A 16,526-nucleotide genomic window follows, 5' to 3' on the forward strand; every position below is an offset into this window, starting at 1 on the left:
GGGGTACTGACCTTCTGAGGGAATCGTTAGATAAAGTGAAATCTATTCAAGAAAAGCTTCTAGCGGCGCAAAGTAGACAGAAGGAGTATGCAGATCGGAAGGTTAGAGACTTAGAGTTTATGGAGGGTGAACAAGTCTTGTTGAAGGTTTCGCCAATGAAAGGGGTGATGCGGTTTGGTAAGCGAGGTAAACTTAGCCCAAGGTATATTGGTTCATTTGAAGTACTTAAGCAAGTAGGGGAGGTGGCTTATGAGTTAGCCTTGCCTCCAGGGCTGTCCAGAGTGCATCCAGTATTCCATGTGTCGATGTTGAAAAGATACCATGGGGATGGAAACTACATTATCCGTTGGGATTCAGTTTTGCTTGATGAGAACTTGTCTTATGAGGAGGAACCTGTTGCCATTCTAGATAGAGAAATTCGCAAGTTGAGATCAAGGGAGATTGCATCCATCAAAGTTCAATGGAAGAATCGACCCGTTGAAGAAGCCACTTGGGAGAAGGAGGCAAATATGCGAGAAAGATACCCACATCTGTTTACAAATTCAGGTACTCCTTTTCGCCCTTGTTTTCCTTCTTGTGATCGTTTGGGGACGAACGATGGGTAAATTGGTATCTATTGTAACGACCTGTTTAGTCATTTTGAACAGTAGATTTTATTTCTGGAAAAACAGGCTGAGGCGACGGACCCCACGACGGACCGTCATGGGCACGACGGACCGTTGCAGGGTCTCGTTTAAAAACACTTAGAAAATTTGAAATTGGTTACTGAAAATCGACTCTCTGAACTTCGTAACGGAATGGCAGGACGGACCGTCACAGGTGTGACGGACCGTCACAGACTCTGGTGGAAATTGAGTCTCTGAATCTTACGACGACCTGCAGGACGGACCGTCGCAGGCACGACGGGCCGTCGCAGGTTGCGTAATCCCAGTCTGGGTCGCATTTCTTTATACGTTTTAAGGGACGTTTTTGACTATTCCTGCTTTAATTATATAGCTAGTGGGTTAATGTTAATAAGTCTAATTACTTGGGGGTTAAAAGAGGTAACCTTAAGTTAATTAGTGGGTTATTATTGCCATCTTTTATTCTTAATTATATGCTAATTAGGGTAAAAGAGAGAAGGTTTGAATAAGAAAAAGAAAAGAACAGAAAGAGAGGGAGAAACGAACGAGAAAGAGGAGAAACGAGAAGAAGAACAAAGCTTTGGGAACTTGCTTGCTTGATTTCTAATCTTCGGTGGAGGTAGGTTATGGTTTCTCTTACGATATTCGTAGTAAACTCTTAATAGCGAATGATATGTATTGATAATATTGTAAACCCTGCTATGTGCTTAATTGTATGCTTGCATGAATGTAATTATATAATTGTGATTATATAAGCATGATGAAGTTATTGAATCCCAAATCTTGCAAAACCCTAATCTCTTTGTTAATGATGAGGCCTTGGTATAAAAGAAGGCGTGATGAACTAAAATAATGAGATTGATGATGCCTTGGTAAGAAAGAAGGCTTGATGAATTGATAGAAGAAGATTAGGGGATCGGGTGTCACGAACCGACACGTAGATTTAGGGGATCGGGTGTCACGAACCGACACGTAGATTTAGGGGATCGGGTGTCACGAACCGACACGTAGATTTAGGGGATCGGGTGTCACGAACCGACACGTAGATTTAGAGGATCGGTGTCACGAACCGACACGTAGATTTAGGGGATCGGGTGTCACGAACCGACACGTAGATTTAGGAGATCGGGTGTCACGAATCGACACTTAGACTTAGGGGATCGGGTGTCACGAACCGACACGTAGATTTAGGGGATCGGAGTGTCACGTACCGACACAAGAGGATTAATGAATATGAGGGAGCGGAGAGTCACGTACCGACACAAGAGGATTAATGAATATGAGGGAGCGGAGTGTCACGTACCGACACAAGAGAAATAAAGATAATGAATCTTGAAAGATGGTAATATACTCAATCTAATGAACATAATTCCCAAATGAGTATGGTATTGAGGCTCGAGTCCTCATGTGTGAACTTGACGGTAATTGTTAATGATATAGTACTTGCTGTTGCTACATGTTGAGTATCATAGTTGATTTTATGATATTACTTGGTATATATTGATTTCTATTTTGAGTTGGCCGATGATATCTACTCAGTACCCGTGTTTTGTACTGACCCCTACATTTATGTTTTCTTCTTGTTTATTTGTGGAGTGCAGCAAACGTGCCGTCATCTTCGACTCAATAGTAACTCTAGCCAGTCTTCATTACTCCGGATATCAGGGTGAGCTAATGTTTCTAGCTTGGACTGGGTCTTCCTCTTCATGTCTTGATGCCTTGAAGTTCCGGCATGGACTAGCTTTTACTTGTTTTAGCTTTTTAGAATACTCTTAGTTTAGTAATTTGATCATAGATGTTCTTGTGGTGATGACTTCCAGATTTTGGGGATAATAATAATAGTTGTTGAGTTTTTAGAAGTTATTGAATTGGTTTTTATTAATGAGTTTAAGTCTTCCGCATTACTTTATGTTGATATTACATTGAATGTTAAGGTTTAGAGTGATTGGTTCGCTCACATAGGAGGGTAAGTGTGGGTGCCAGTCGCGGCTCGATTTTGGGTCGTGACAGACAAAAATTAAAATATTAACTAGAACTTGACGAAAAAATTACATAAAAATAAAACTATATAACTTTTCATCTTCATTCATTCACATAATAATAATAATAATAATAATAATAATAATAGTAACAATAATAATAATAATAATAATAGTAACAATAATAATAATAATAATAATAATAATAAGAAGAAGAAGAAAAAGAGCAAAGTAAAATGAAGAAAATAATGTTAATTGAGCTTTCTAATGTGTTAATTAGTAGAGTTTCATAATTTAATTTTAGTTGAATAACATGAAATTATATATCTAACTAGAAAATATAATCAAAACAATACATGAATGAATTAATCTTCAAAATATTTGGAAATCATTCAAACTTTTTTACTAATATGACCATCTTCTTGATGAAATCTTGAAATAATTATGATTCCTTCTTCATTTTCATAAACTTGTACAAAACTAATGCAAACATCAATTTGATGAATCTTGAAGAATATATCTATGATCTTTATCAATATGAAGATCATATGGTGAACTTATTAAGTACATGATTGATGAAAAAGATGAAGAAAAAAATGTAAGAAAGGAAAAAACTATACTAATAAAAAGAAAGAATGAGAAAATGAGGATGATCATTGAACATAGATAGTTGTTATTTATAGTTTGTGTAACCATAAGAATAATTAAAAATAAGTTGAAAAGACATATTATTTAAGTAGGAAATGTAAATAGATGGAGGTTTTGTTGTAACTTATTAGGTATAATTAGAATAATAAATATGAATGATTTTTTAATTAATAAACAAATTATTTAATGAAAAGAAATGAAAAAAATAAAAAAAAAGGAGGAAAAAAAGAAATTGAAATGGAGGCCATAAAGAGATGCCACATCAACTCCTCTATGATCCTCATTTATATATATATATATATTGATTTTTATTTTGGTCCTTTTGATAGTTAATTAAGTACGTTCCATTTTTAACAGATTTTGATCCCTTTTATATAGAAAGTATATTATGTTTGAATTAGTTTTGAAGTTATATGAACGTGAAATATGTAAAATAATAACACAAAGTTATCATAATATATGAATAATTAATAATCAGTCAAATAGCTATTAACCATCCTAAATTTGTGAATATTCAGTAAAATTCCACATTTCAATTAATTAAGGCACTAAAAAGTGTAAAAAAAAATTCATATATCATAATAAGTGTTACTTTAGTTCATTTAACGTTTAGTAGGAAAAATAATAAATATAAAATATAATTTACTAAGTCAATTCTATTGCCTTTTGTCTAAAATAATATTTATTTTAAAATTTCATTCATTTTTACTTATTTTTTAAAATCTAATATTATAAATGTATCCTTGATTTCTTATAATGTATTGCCGTAAATTTAATTATTATTTAACGTATAAATATGAACAAATAAAGATAAACAGAGGAAAGTATTATTCAGTAAAATTCCACATTTCAATTAATTAAGGCACTAAAAAGTGTAAAAAAAATTCATATATCATAATAAGTGTTACTTTAGTTCATTTAACGTTTAGTAGGAAAAATAATAAATATAAAATATAATTTACTAAGTCAATTCTATTGCCTTTTGTCTAAAATAATATTTATTTTAAAATTTCATTCATTTTTACTTATTTTTTAAAATCTAATATTATAAATGTATCCTTGATTTCTTATAATGTATTGCCGTAAATTTAATTATTATTTAACGTATAAATATGAACGAATAAAGATAAACAGAGGAAAGTATTATGATAGCTGATTACATTAACTTCGGCTTCTTCGCCGGGTGTGGAATAGATGTTTAGGGCAAGATGGTAATTTTGAAAGTAAAGGAAACCAAGAAAAGATGTATACCGAAAACAGAATAAGCCAAATTTCAGCACTATAGTTTGGGAAGACGAAAGAGGCACAAGACCCAAAGTGAAGAGTCTCTCTCAAACTCCTTATGCCTTACTATTTCTACTCTGGTATTTTCTCTTCAATTTCATTCTATAATATCTGAGTTTTCGATTTCTAATTCCTGTTTTTCTGGTCAAAAAGATTGAATTTTTACCTGTTCTTGATACTATTGTTTGTTTTTCAGAATTGTTTAGACTAATTAAAGCTTTTTGGGTTTTGATCAGTGGATTGAAATATTGTTTTGACTCATTCAAAAGATGATGGGTTTAGGGTCTTTCGGTAATGGGGGTTCCTCATCATCCTTCTCCAATTTATCACCTTTAGCTCCACCTTTTACTGTTGATCGGTCCAATTCCAAAACGGTTTCAACCCAATTGTTGAATTTCAGTGATTCATCCTATACCGGTACAGTACCATTTGGACAGTCATGGCAGTATGCTGCTGCTGACCCATCACCCACTGGATACAATTTTTTCCCTTCAGTTACTGATTCTGTGCCCACAACTTGTAATATGCCTTTATCACCTGAGTTTACCCCTGCTGATTCAGTGGAACCAGGTAGTCACTTTTGGTCAACTCCAAACCCAACTGTTAATGCTTCGACTGAAACCTATTCGTTTGGCCGTGAGGGATATTATGCCGCTTATGTGCCTTCCTTAGTGAGCAATGAACACCCCTCATCGGCTTTCAATGAACCTTCGCTTGATGTTTTGCCTAATTCTGGTAATATTCATGTGGATGCATCCTCCTCGCAAGTTGATTATACCCAGACCTTGTCTGGTTTGGAATACCCGCATTGGAGTTTTTTTAGTAAAGTGGCTGATGGGAAGCAAGAAGAGAAGAAAGGAGTTGATGGGAGTTTTTCCTCGGGGAATGTTAATGTTGGTGCTTCATATGGTTACAGGAATTGCATGTCTAAAGGTAATTTCCTTTTGTTCTTATCTGTAGTCTCATTGTTCCAAATTACAATGTATTCCTTATACAATTGAACATTGATGTGAATGTATATCTTCTGGCATAGTGCAGCTTTATAATTTCAGCATTTTTATTGTTTTGAATATATTACTAAGCTGTACAGGTCTTTGGTTTATCTGTGTGAATTTGCTTTCTGAGTGTATCTAACTTTTGTTATATTTGCATTTAGAATGTCAATTTTGACTTGTATGGGTTTTAACCATTCAATGTCTCGTGCTTGTTATTGTAATAATCTTTTAATTGCTTTTCACTACCGAAGTACTGTTGTAGTTTTTTTTTCTTCCAAAAAAAGAAAGAAATCTAATTCAGTCGATGAGTATTATTGTACTATTCCTGACCTAAAAATTTTCATCGATTACGAAATCCATTTCAACTTCTTATGTCAATGACGAATTATTCATATCACGGAGTTAAATGTCTTTTACTTCTACGTGTCTGATTCATGCAATTTCTAATTGTCTAAACTTGTTGCAATAACACTATCAGATTGAGGCTTTTGATGTCTGTCATTTTGTAGGTAATTCCCTTGAAGGTGCGAACATACCTAGAGAAAATTCTGGTGCTGCAAATTTTATTGATGGAGTATATACTGGGCCATCAAGTATAGGACATATGGATGCCAAATCGTATCTCACTCAAGAACCAATCTACCAGTCTCTTACTTCAGAAACAGCTATGGGTTCATTTAGCCCCGTGTCTTGCCAAGTGGGTCTTTCTTTAGGGTCTTCTAGTAATTACTTGAACTATAAAAACCCTTTTACTCCACATGGGAAATTCTTCCAACCCCTTGATTCTTGTCCCCGTGATACTACATCCACATCAAAATCTTCTCCTGTATTGGTTTTCAGACCAGCACCTTCTGGAAGCCGTTTCTTCGCACCTAAGATAGACTTGCACAAAAATGTGGATATTTGCAAAACTGGAGCTACAAACACTGAGAAATCAGATGTCTGTAACGTGTTAAAGAGTCAGGAAACTCGGTTACCAATAGATTCTCCGATCAAAGAGTTTTCCTTGGGCTCAAGCACACCGTCGGACTTTGACAAGATCAAAAACAATTTTTTTGCATCGTCGTCAGTTAACAATCTGTGCTCGACCCGTCCTTGTAGCAGCAATAGCATAGAGATTGCAGTTAAAGAAAGATCTGGATCTCAAGCTCCTTGCGCTAGTGCACCACCTGTGACTTCTGCTGAGAAATGTTCAGATGCTCTAGATCTTCATAACCCAAATGTAGATTCACCCTGCTGGAAAGGTGCTCCTGCTTTTCGTGTTTCTCTCAGCGACTCTGTTGAAGCTCCAAGCCCGTGCATCTTAACAAGCAAAGTAGAATTCTCTGATTTTGGTCAAAGCAATCATTTATTTCCTCCAGCAGAATATTCAGGGAAAACTTCCTTAAAGAAACTCGGTGAGGAAAATCTGCATAACCATAATGTATATGCTGGAAATGGTCTTTCTGTTCCTTCAGTAGGCACTGTTACTAATAACTACACCACCGAAGAACTCAGGACCATTGATGTCACAAAAGGAACATTTGTGCCTGTGGATCTGTCCAGCAATGGTGTGATACTTAAATTTTCTGAAGATCTGAACAAGCCTAGCAAAGGATATAGTCTACCTCAGTACTCTGAAAATGATTGTCAAAAACAATATTCCTGGGGCGAGCACCTTAGTGTTGATTGCCACCAATATGGACCCAAAAAGCATAATTTGCCTGAAGGTTATATGCACACTGGTTTGAACCTCAATGACACATTAGAAGGTGGAGTAGTTGCACTAGATGCTGCAGAAAATGTTTTACGCTCGCCAGCTTCTCAAGAAGATGCCAAGCAGGCCCAACCATATCAAATGGGATCAAGTCCAAAGCTGGATGTTCAAACACTTGTGCATGCAATTCATAACCTTTCGGAACTACTTAAATCTCAATGCTTGCCTAATGCATGTCTACTGGAGGGTCAAGACTATGACACCCTTAAGAGTGCAATTACCAATCTGGGTGCATGTACTGTTAAGAAGATTGAAACAAAAGATACAATGGTTACCGAGCATGACACTTTTGAAAGGCTCAAAGAATCTCACCGCTCTTATATGGTACGTTTTCAGGAAGAGCAAACTAGTTAATTTTGTTTTTTAGGTGTGTCGAATGTGTTCAAATTGTGGAAGCACTTGCAGTATTGCCATTACCAGTGTGGAATTAAATTTCTCCTTCCAGACCTTAATACTAGAATGGGATGTCTTATGTCCATGAAGTAATGTTGTTTAAATAAGAGAACCTCAATCATTAGGTAGGGTACCCTTTTGACTATTAACTGGGTCAGTCCGTTTTTTGTCGGACCTCTGAATACTTTTATCATGCATTTCTGTTTCGTATGCAAGAATATGAATCTAAGTTTTAGTATGTCATTATTCTTATCGAATTTACAGGATTTGTGTCAGCTTCTGACTTTTGATTGTTGTGTATCTTTGGCCTTTGACTGGGTCAGTACTGTTTATCTTATTGAACTTTGGGTATTTTCATTATGTGCCCTTCTGTTTTATGTGCGAATGATTGGATCTAAGTTTTAAGTTCTTTATTTGTGCATAGACTTTACAGGCCCTGTTTGTTAGCCTAATTTTGTAGATAACTGTAATTTTCTCCTCTAGGGCACTGAGACAGGCAACCCTCAGTTTATGGAAGAAGTTGCTCGGGATTCTTGTGGCCTCGATAATCAGCCCATGCCTGAAGATAAGAGCAAGAACAATGGTAAGAAAACTGAGAATTCACCCCTTCTAACTTCTGCAGATGACTTGGGAGATTCAAATGAAGAACAAGTGGTCCAGGTATGCTCTATGTGTAAGTTGTGAATCTATTATTTAAATTTTGGTCTTGTAAATTCAATGTTGAAAATGAGACTTTGAAGGAGTTCCAACCATCCAGAGTTCTATGTTATTGGCCTACTAATATGGCAGGCTTGCAGGCTATAAAGAAAGTCCTCAATGAGAACTTTCTCTCTGATGAAGGAATGCAGCCCCAAGCCCTTCTTTTCAAGAACTTATGGCTTGAAGCTGAAGCAAAGTTATGTTCTTTAAGCTATAAATCTCGTTTTGACCGTATGAAGATTGAAATGGAGAAGCATAGATTCAGCCAAGGTAAAGTTAAAAGCTGTTTAGTTTGGTATCTGTGCTGTGATTCTGTCGCATTTGTGGTCTTTATTCTGTTTCAGACGTTTCAGTAGATGTGGCTGTCGCCAATAAGGTTTTTTACTTCAAATTTTCTCCAGACTTAAACTTGAATTCCTCGGTGGCACCTGAAGCTAAAAATGACTCAGCGTCAAAGATTACCTCTCAGAGTCCCTCTACTTCAAGCAAAAATGTCCACGTTGACTATTCTTTAATGGAGAGATTCAATATTTTAAACAGAAGGGAAGAGAAGCTGAATTCATCATTTTTTATGAAAGAGGAAAATGATTCTGTTAAGGTTGGCAGTGATTCTGAGGATTCTGTTACAATGAAACTAAATATCCTAAGGAAACAGGGAAACAACTTCAGTTCATCATTCATGCAAGAGAAAAAAGCCTCTGATATAGTTTCCAGTGACACTGAGGATTCTGTTATGGAAAGATTCAACATCCTAAGACGACGGGAAGAGAACTTGAAATCATCTTTCATGGGAGAGAAAAAGGATCAGGATGTGATTGCCAATGATGCTGAGGATTCTGTTAAGGTGAGACTCAACATCTTAAGACAGCGGGAAGACAACTTGAATTCATCTTTCATGGAGGAGACAAAGGATCCAGATATGGTCACTAATGATGCCGAGGATTCTGTTATGGCAAGATTCAATGTATTAACACGCCGGGGGGACAACCTGAATTCACCGTTTATGGAGGTTAAAAAAGATCTGAACATGGTTGCTGCTGGTTCTGCAGATATGGAGAATCACGGAATGATAAATGGAGAAGTATCAAACGATCAGAGAGCAAATGTGGTCATCGATCCTTACTTTTATCATCACAGTATTAATTCCAGTGAAGGATATAACTCCTTTGGGTCTTACACGGATGGTTCTGGATATGACTCCATGAAACAGTTTCTTCTCTCTGTCGCGGATGATCCCATTGTCCATTCAAATAGGAAGGCCAGACTGGGAAATCACCACTCATCAGGTTTGTATGATAATTCTTCATCCGATTGGGAGCATGTTGCCAAGGATGAGTATGTTTGACATCTCATGAGATGTCGCATCGAAGATATGTTGATGTTACTCTTTCTAGTCGATATCTGAATACACTGTATATATTGTAGAGTAGACAGAACACTACGTATTCCTATTCTCTGCTTGCTGATACTGCTATATCGCTACTCGGTTGTGCACATCGTTTTATTTCTAGCTTACCTGTGCAGTCATTACTATAGTACTTAAAATTCTGCTCCTACTTGTAGAGAACATATTTCAGCTAATGCAGAAAACACTCACTTAAGTTCAGGATCCTGTATGCATGATTCATTTTTTTGTATCTGAAATTGATTTCAAACAATTTGCATGAAATATTTTATACACGGGGGCAAATATTTTTTAATGTAGGAAAATTACATTTTACCTGTTTTGATTACCTGCAACCTTATATAAACACTAGAAAACATTGTCATGATTATCAATTTATAAGTTATATGTGATTGAACAGTAATATATATACATTAGTTTTTCTTTTAAGGAACTATAACAGGGAGTGGGAGAGTCATAAAAAGATTAATAATATACATAATACATATAATAAGCTGGATGTATTTTGTTCCATATAAGTGTCTGATTACTTGTATGTGTTAATTACTACGCAATATGTATAATTTTTGTTTATGACTTGATAAGGACACCTCACATAATGTGCAAGCTGAATCCTAATTGAATTAAATTACTATCTTATTATTTACATAGCGGATTTGAAACTTTTTTATGTTCCATTGCTAATTTATACTTAAATGAGATTAATATGAATTTCGTTAATTCTTTATTTTCTGGTTGCATGTGATATTACCTTGTTTAAAATTTTATTTCAACCATCAAATGCCGACATTAAACATTAATTAGTGAATACTGTTTTAACTCCAATATATCTGCAAAATCTCAAGTCACGGGTCCAAGATATAATATTCATTCTTGGATTTAAGTTATATATGCATAGACGGTGTAAAGAATTTTCTTTTATATTAGCAATGATATTAACTTGTGAATTGTGATGGTAAGTAATAGACCTGTCAATATGGAGTAGGCAGGACCGGCCTGATCTAACCCATTTGAGAAAAGGGCTTTTTAGCCCAGCCTGAATAAGTCTGCTGATTTGTGAGGCTTGAGAAATATCGGTAGAGCCGGTCTGTGTGCCAATAAAAATTAACTAAAAAATATAATATAATATTAAAATTTAAAATTAAAGAGAGTCCAAACTCAAAACAATTACATTATTATTTCTATTTAGATATTTATACTTTTACTTTAAAAAAAACTTAATAAATATTATAAAAATAATTTTATTTGTGGATTTGATTAAAAAGTAGTAACGTTAACATCATGTAATATTGCTTTGTAGATATTTATGACAATATTATAAAATTATAATATATAATTTAATTTAATAATTCTAAAAATAATATAATTTTAAAAAAAGTGAATTGGCCCGACAAGTCAATAGCCCATGTACTTGTGGCTTGGGCTAGCCCATTTTTGGTGTGGCCGACCATTTTTTGGCCCACACCAAAAATGGGCTAGCCCGGTCTGATCCGTAAAATATTAAAGTCTGTATGAATTAGCCCGGATAAGGGATAGCACATATTGACAGCTCTAATAAGTAAGATTATTATTTTTATCAAATTATCAACTAATATTTATAAAATAAAACCGTGTAAATATATTTTTTACATAGTTAATGCATAAAAATCATACTCTTATTTGTAAAAAACCCTTTGGTACATTTTTTAAAACTGGGAGTAGGTCTTTTGTAGTTAACGTAACTCAATGAATAAACATTTGATTAAAGAAATATAATTAAGAAGTAAAGTAAAAGAAAAAGACCCACTTGCAAGCATAATCCACTATAATTAGCATAAATGTAGGGTTAAATCAATGTCTAACCACTACACTTTGTATTTTCATGCAAAAAAAGTCAACAAAATAGATTGGATGAGTCAAGCTTATTATGTTCCTACATTAACCAAAAGAAAAAAAAGCTAATAAAATGTATTTTACGTACAATTATAGTCAATCACTGACCAACTCCAGTTGTCCTTAACCTTCCAAAACATTGGGGAATCTTTGCTTACCTATATACTCCCTCCCTCAGTCCATTTTTATTCGTGCAATATATTAAAAAATTAACTATTTATTTCTTTAAAAAAAAAACTTGAATTTTTTTATAATAATTATCACTTTCAAACCATTGAATTTATTATATTCAAAGGATAATATAGTAAACATACTATTTTATTATTTACTATCTCCGTTCAACTTTAGTCCACGATACTAAAAATAGATGTTCAATATTACTTTGTACAATTTAGATGCTCATTATAATTAACTATAGTCATTTTCCAAAGCAATGAATTTATTAAATTTAAAGGGCGATATAATAAAATTGTCATTCTAATTATATTTATTACTTCATAAGAAGAACCTCAGGTCAAATATGAGTAAGTAAAAGTGGAGGGTGGAAGTATAATTTTACAGCTTATTGCGTTCCAACCATGCACTAAAATATTATAGATTAGCTATTGTATCAAGACAAGTTAACTTTGGATGCACTTGATAGTTTATAGCCACAGGCTGGCCTATATATTGACATCTATTATTAATGATCAAGCTAGTCAAGCTTACCAAGAAAAATGAGTGTAAGAATGTTGATTAATGCATTAATATTCTTGGTTTTATGTGAGTGTATGATGTTAGAAGCACAACTTCAAGTGGGATTTTATGATAATTCATGTAGTATGGCTGAGTTCATTGTGAGGCAAGAGGTTACAAATGCTTTCCTTAGAAATAAGGGAGTGGCTGCAGGCCTTGTTCGCATGCATTTCCATGATTGTTTCGTTAGAGTAAGTCGTATCATTTTTGCATAATCTATGTATTTTATCTGTTGTAATGGATAACCTTGTTGGTATTATGGATAGGGTTGTGATGGATCAGTGCTGATTGACTCGACTGCAACAAACTCAGCTGAGAAGGACTCACCAGCAAATAACCCGAGCCTTAGAGGTTTCAAAGTCATTGACAGTGCAAAGGCTAGGTTGGAATCTGTTTGTGAAGGAGTTGTTTCTTGTGCTGATATAGTCGCTTTTGCAGCTAGGGATAGTGTAGTGATAGTAAGTATACTAGTAATTAAGATTTATTAAGTATTATTACCATCTTAAGTACTAGTCTCTTTACCTTCACGAGGATAAGGGTAAGGCCTGCATACACTCTATCATCTCCAGAGCCCATTAATGGAATTTCACGGACTACTTACTTGCACACTTGAAATTACTGTAGACTGGAGGACTTGGCTATGAAGTTCCAGCTGGTAGAAGAGATGGCAGAATCTCACTAGCTTCTGAGACAAGAAGTTTGCCCCCTCCTACATTGGATGTTGACCAGCTCACCCAAAACTTCAGAAGTATGGGACTCACCCAAGAAGAAATGGTTACTCTATCAGGTAAGCAGCAGTGTAGCACTTTGTTTTAAGTTTTATGCACTGACATTTTACTGAGTCTTTGATCTCTGATGTCTGTCTAGGAGCTCACACCATTGGTCGATCTCATTGCCTGGCCTTCAGGAACAGATTATACAGCTTCAACTCAACAAGAAGCCAGGATCCCAGTCTTGATCCTTCCTATGCAGCCCAGTTGAAACAGCAATGTCCAGAAGGCAGCACGGATGCAAGTTTGGTGGTGCCAATGAACCCTGTAAGCCCCGGTACCACTGATGAATATTACTACACCGATATTCTGGCCAACAGGGGCTTGTTTACATCCGACCAAACTCTTCTCACAGATCCAACTACAGCTATCCAAGTACTACAAAATGCTAGGTTTCCATTCCTCTGGAAAAGTAAATTTGCTAGTGCAATGGCGAAGATGGGCCAAATAGGTGTCTTGACAGGCACAGCTGGAGAGATCCGAGCTAACTGTAGAGTCATCAATAGCTGAACAATATATATGTATATATATGGTGATAGAGGGATTGCTCCTATCAAGCTGGAACTTTCTGCACTATCTTTTTCAACCAGTTAGTACTGGGAAATAGACTATGTATTGCTCCGCTGCCCTATTATTATGTCCTTCACTTTCAGAAAATTGTAATTGCAAATACCTTCAACCATGTGATGTTTAAGCTATTGTGTTCAGGCAAAATGGAATTGTCGTTCAAAATAAAAGTTCAAAAACAATCTAAATAATAAAGAAAGCCCTTCATTTCTTGATATTGGTCATTGAGGTTCTACAATGCAACTACTACTCAATAGCTGGTTCACCAATTAACTAGGGCAACAAAAATAGAATGAAAGCACAACTTCTTCCAAAATTCATCATAGAGCACGAATTGAAAAGTGAAACTTTCTAAAAAAAATACTTAAGTGGTCAGCTCCATGATGGCACTGACTATGTCTCCATTGTGGGCCTTCAGAGCCTTGACTGCCTTGGTCCTAGACACTCCTGCTTGTGTCAAGACCAAATCAATGTCCCGAGGTTCAACACCAGTCTCATCGACCTCTTCTTCCTCATCTGCCTCCGCAGCAGCATTAGAGCCAGACACATCTGGCTTAGCCATGACAGATCCCATGTCTGGCATCCTAAACTGCTGAGCTGCTTGTGTCTGCAACTGAGAGCTCAAATCCTCAATCTTAGCTTCTCCAAATATGACATAAGTCTCAGAATTTGGGCTTTTGAAGACATCTGGCTTTGAGATGAAGAATAAAACCTGCAGTATTGTGATTCAAAATGATCCGCATAAATTCATATTCTTTTAAAAAATATATCAAGTTCAATGAAGATGAAATAAGGAATGATCAAGGTAATTTACATTTTTGGTCCTCTTAATAGTGACCCTGCTAACCCCTGTAACAGGTTTCATGCCAAGCTTCAACATGGCTTTTCGACTCTTCTTCTCACTTCTGCTTTGCTTAGAATTGCCACCTGCATCATTTTCCACACATATTCTTCTAAGAATTACATTGCCACGAATAATACAGTGTGGCATGTTATCTCACATGTCATACTACCATGTAAGGAAGTTAAACAGATCATGTACAATTTTGTGCGAAAAACAAAACAAAATGGATCATAAGCAGGGAGTCTTGAAACATCAATACTGGTCAAGACTGCACACCGGGAAAAGTATAGTATTGCATAAATAGCTAATAAGCTATACACCAAACCAAAAGACATAACATACTGTCATGCAATACTCAAAATCATGGCGATCCAATGACTACTCAGAGAGAAATGGATTAGCATAACATCATCCAATGTCAAAAAACTGGCAATCCCATAACATTTATCACGAATTACAAAAATGTTGTACAACTAGCTTTTGAAAACAGTCGCATGAAGCACTTAACTTACTACTACCAAAACAAACCCCAAATAGTTTCAATGCACTGAATTATCCACGAAAAGTTCAACTTGCAGGTAACTTCTAAGATAAACAAATTACAACGCAAGAAGTACTACAAGCTACAAAAGGATGAATAAAATCAATCATACAATTTAATCATTCCACAATTAGAAATGCACACTCGAACAAGTCAGTATACTATATCGGAATCATTTTCTCCTTCTAACAAGCTTTTGAAAACAGTGGCTTTAAGCATTTAACTTATTACTACTAACCAAACAAACCCTAAGCGTTATATTATCCACAAATTGCAAAGCAATGCATAAGGAAAATAGCTCATCCAATCAAATAACCTTCAAAACACTCGGTAAAATGAATGCCGTCGAAATAGAATGTACTAACAAACCATATATAAATCAGCAAGCACAATTATACGAAAGGTAACAACTGATTAAAAAAGGGATTAGGAGCAGGAAAATAATACCTTGGGCACCATCCTCCTTGTCATCATCTTCGTCGTCGTCAGAATCGTCGGCGTCATCATCGTGGTCGTCTTCCTCTTTGACGTCCTCCACGATGGGCTCATCCTCCTGAATCTTCTTCTCGGCTTCGAGTTCTTCGATGACGGGACCTGGCATGGCTACTTGTGTGTGATGGAAGGGGAGGGATGAGGATAAAATTCGTAAGCAGGAAGTAGTGTAACAAATGGTGAGGTTTTATCCTAGGGTTCCTCTCCTATGGGCTTCCGTAATTAAAGCCCAATATCATCATCAGCCCATTTATACCTTGTCTTTCATATCTTTCAATAATATATTGCATAAGAAAATGAGTATTATGAAATTCAAATCCCTCCTCTTCATCTTTAGGATTAAAAAAATCATAATTCCAATGTTTCAAGGACTGTGAATTAAATTAATTTTCTTTTTATTTTTGTAGTAACGATGTTAAAGTCAGTTTTTTTAAGCTTTCTGAAATTCTACCATGACCATTATAATATGAATACAAATAATAATATTGCAAAGATTTGTTATATTTTATTCATCAATTTCATGTGTGTGTTAGTCTTTAATCGATTTCGCCTGACAAATATAAATCACTCGTTCTTTGATACAGCTATTTGTTTCTTTTTAGATATTTCGATTCTATATTTTCAATATTATGTTTCATAATATGATATACTAGTATCATACCTAACTAAATTCAATACGATTTTATTTATTCTGTTCTGTGAATTGGTCCGTTTCGACTTGGATGTAAATAAAATCTTTAAGAGGTAGACAAAATAATAAATCTAAGCATTTTCGTATGAATAATGATCAAGTATGAACTAATGAATTAGACTAGCATCACTTCTGAATAAAATAAAATATAGGTAGAAAATTGAAAACTCTTTTTTCAAAGTAGTCTGGGATTACCCTATGATGGTATAAAGCTTGCAATGTAAGGATTGGA

At 35.2% G+C, this 16,526-nt stretch overlaps 3 protein-coding genes across 4 annotated transcripts; 2 read left to right on the forward strand and 1 right to left on the reverse strand.

Moving 5' to 3' along the window:
* Window positions 1–4,380: 4,380 nt before the first annotated feature.
* On the forward strand, window positions 4,381–9,983 carry LOC101252062 (uncharacterized). Of its 2 annotated transcripts, none has more exons than XM_004234982.5 (6): window positions 4,381–4,614; window positions 4,771–5,467; window positions 6,039–7,609; window positions 8,162–8,338; window positions 8,476–8,647; window positions 8,779–9,983. In XM_004234982.5, the coding sequence occupies exons 2-6, from the start codon at window positions 4,804–4,806 to the stop codon at window positions 9,720–9,722; spliced, it is 3,528 nt and encodes a 1,175-aa protein (XP_004235030.2). In that variant the 5' UTR covers window positions 4,381–4,614; window positions 4,771–4,803; the 3' UTR covers window positions 9,723–9,983. The 2 variants fall into 2 exon arrangements, with proteins under 2 accessions (XP_004235030.2, XP_069151093.1); XM_069294992.1 differs by having other exon boundaries at window positions 4,405–4,614; window positions 4,731–5,467.
* A 2,142-nt stretch (window positions 9,984–12,125) lies between these two features.
* Window positions 12,126–13,946, forward strand: LOC101252368 (peroxidase 5). Its single transcript, XM_004234983.5, has 4 exons — window positions 12,126–12,580; window positions 12,656–12,847; window positions 13,014–13,176; window positions 13,257–13,946. Exons 1-4 carry the CDS (start codon window positions 12,371–12,373, stop codon window positions 13,667–13,669), a joined length of 978 nt encoding a protein of 325 aa, XP_004235031.2. The 5' UTR covers window positions 12,126–12,370; the 3' UTR covers window positions 13,670–13,946.
* LOC101252667 (nascent polypeptide-associated complex subunit alpha-like protein 2) lies at window positions 13,911–15,827 on the reverse strand. The gene is made up of 3 exons (XM_004234984.4): window positions 15,559–15,827; window positions 14,541–14,653; window positions 13,911–14,438 (listed from the first exon to the last, which is right to left on the reverse strand). Exons 1-3 carry the CDS (start codon window positions 15,710–15,712, stop codon window positions 14,091–14,093), a joined length of 615 nt encoding a protein of 204 aa, XP_004235032.1. The 5' UTR covers window positions 15,713–15,827; the 3' UTR covers window positions 13,911–14,090.
* Window positions 15,828–16,526: the final 699 nt, after the last annotated feature.

The sequence above is a fragment of the Solanum lycopersicum genome, chromosome 3 (assembly GCF_036512215.1).
Source record: "Solanum lycopersicum chromosome 3, SLM_r2.1".
Lineage (NCBI taxonomy): Eukaryota > Viridiplantae > Streptophyta > Magnoliopsida > Solanales > Solanaceae > Solanum > Solanum lycopersicum.

Bases quoted from the DNA above. Each gene is read 5' to 3' on its own strand.
- LOC101252062 (XM_004234982.5), top strand. From the start codon at position 4,804: ATGATGGGTTTAGGGTCTTTCGGTAATGGGGGTTCCTCATCATCCTTC. The intron at 7,610-8,161 runs GTACGTTTTCAG...TTTCTCCTCTAG, and splicing joins AATCTCACCGCTCTTATATG to GGCACTGAGACAGGCAACCC. The intron at 8,648-8,778 runs GTAAAGTTAAAA...AATTTTCTCCAG, and splicing joins GAAGCATAGATTCAGCCAAG to ACTTAAACTTGAATTCCTCG.
- LOC101252368 (XM_004234983.5), top strand. From the start codon at position 12,371: ATGAGTGTAAGAATGTTGATTAATGCATTAATATTCTTGGTTTTATGT. The intron at 12,581-12,655 runs GTAAGTCGTATC...TATTATGGATAG, and splicing joins TCCATGATTGTTTCGTTAGA to GGTTGTGATGGATCAGTGCT. The intron at 13,177-13,256 runs GTAAGCAGCAGT...ATGTCTGTCTAG, and splicing joins AGAAATGGTTACTCTATCAG to GAGCTCACACCATTGGTCGA.
- LOC101252667 (XM_004234984.4), bottom strand. From the start codon at position 15,712: ATGCCAGGTCCCGTCATCGAAGAACTCGAAGCCGAGAAGAAGATTCAG. The intron at 14,654-15,558 runs GTATTATTTTCC...AAAATGATGCAG, and splicing joins CAAGGAGGATGGTGCCCAAG to GTGGCAATTCTAAGCAAAGC. The intron at 14,439-14,540 runs GTAAATTACCTT...ACAATACTGCAG, and splicing joins CTATTAAGAGGACCAAAAAT to GTTTTATTCTTCATCTCAAA.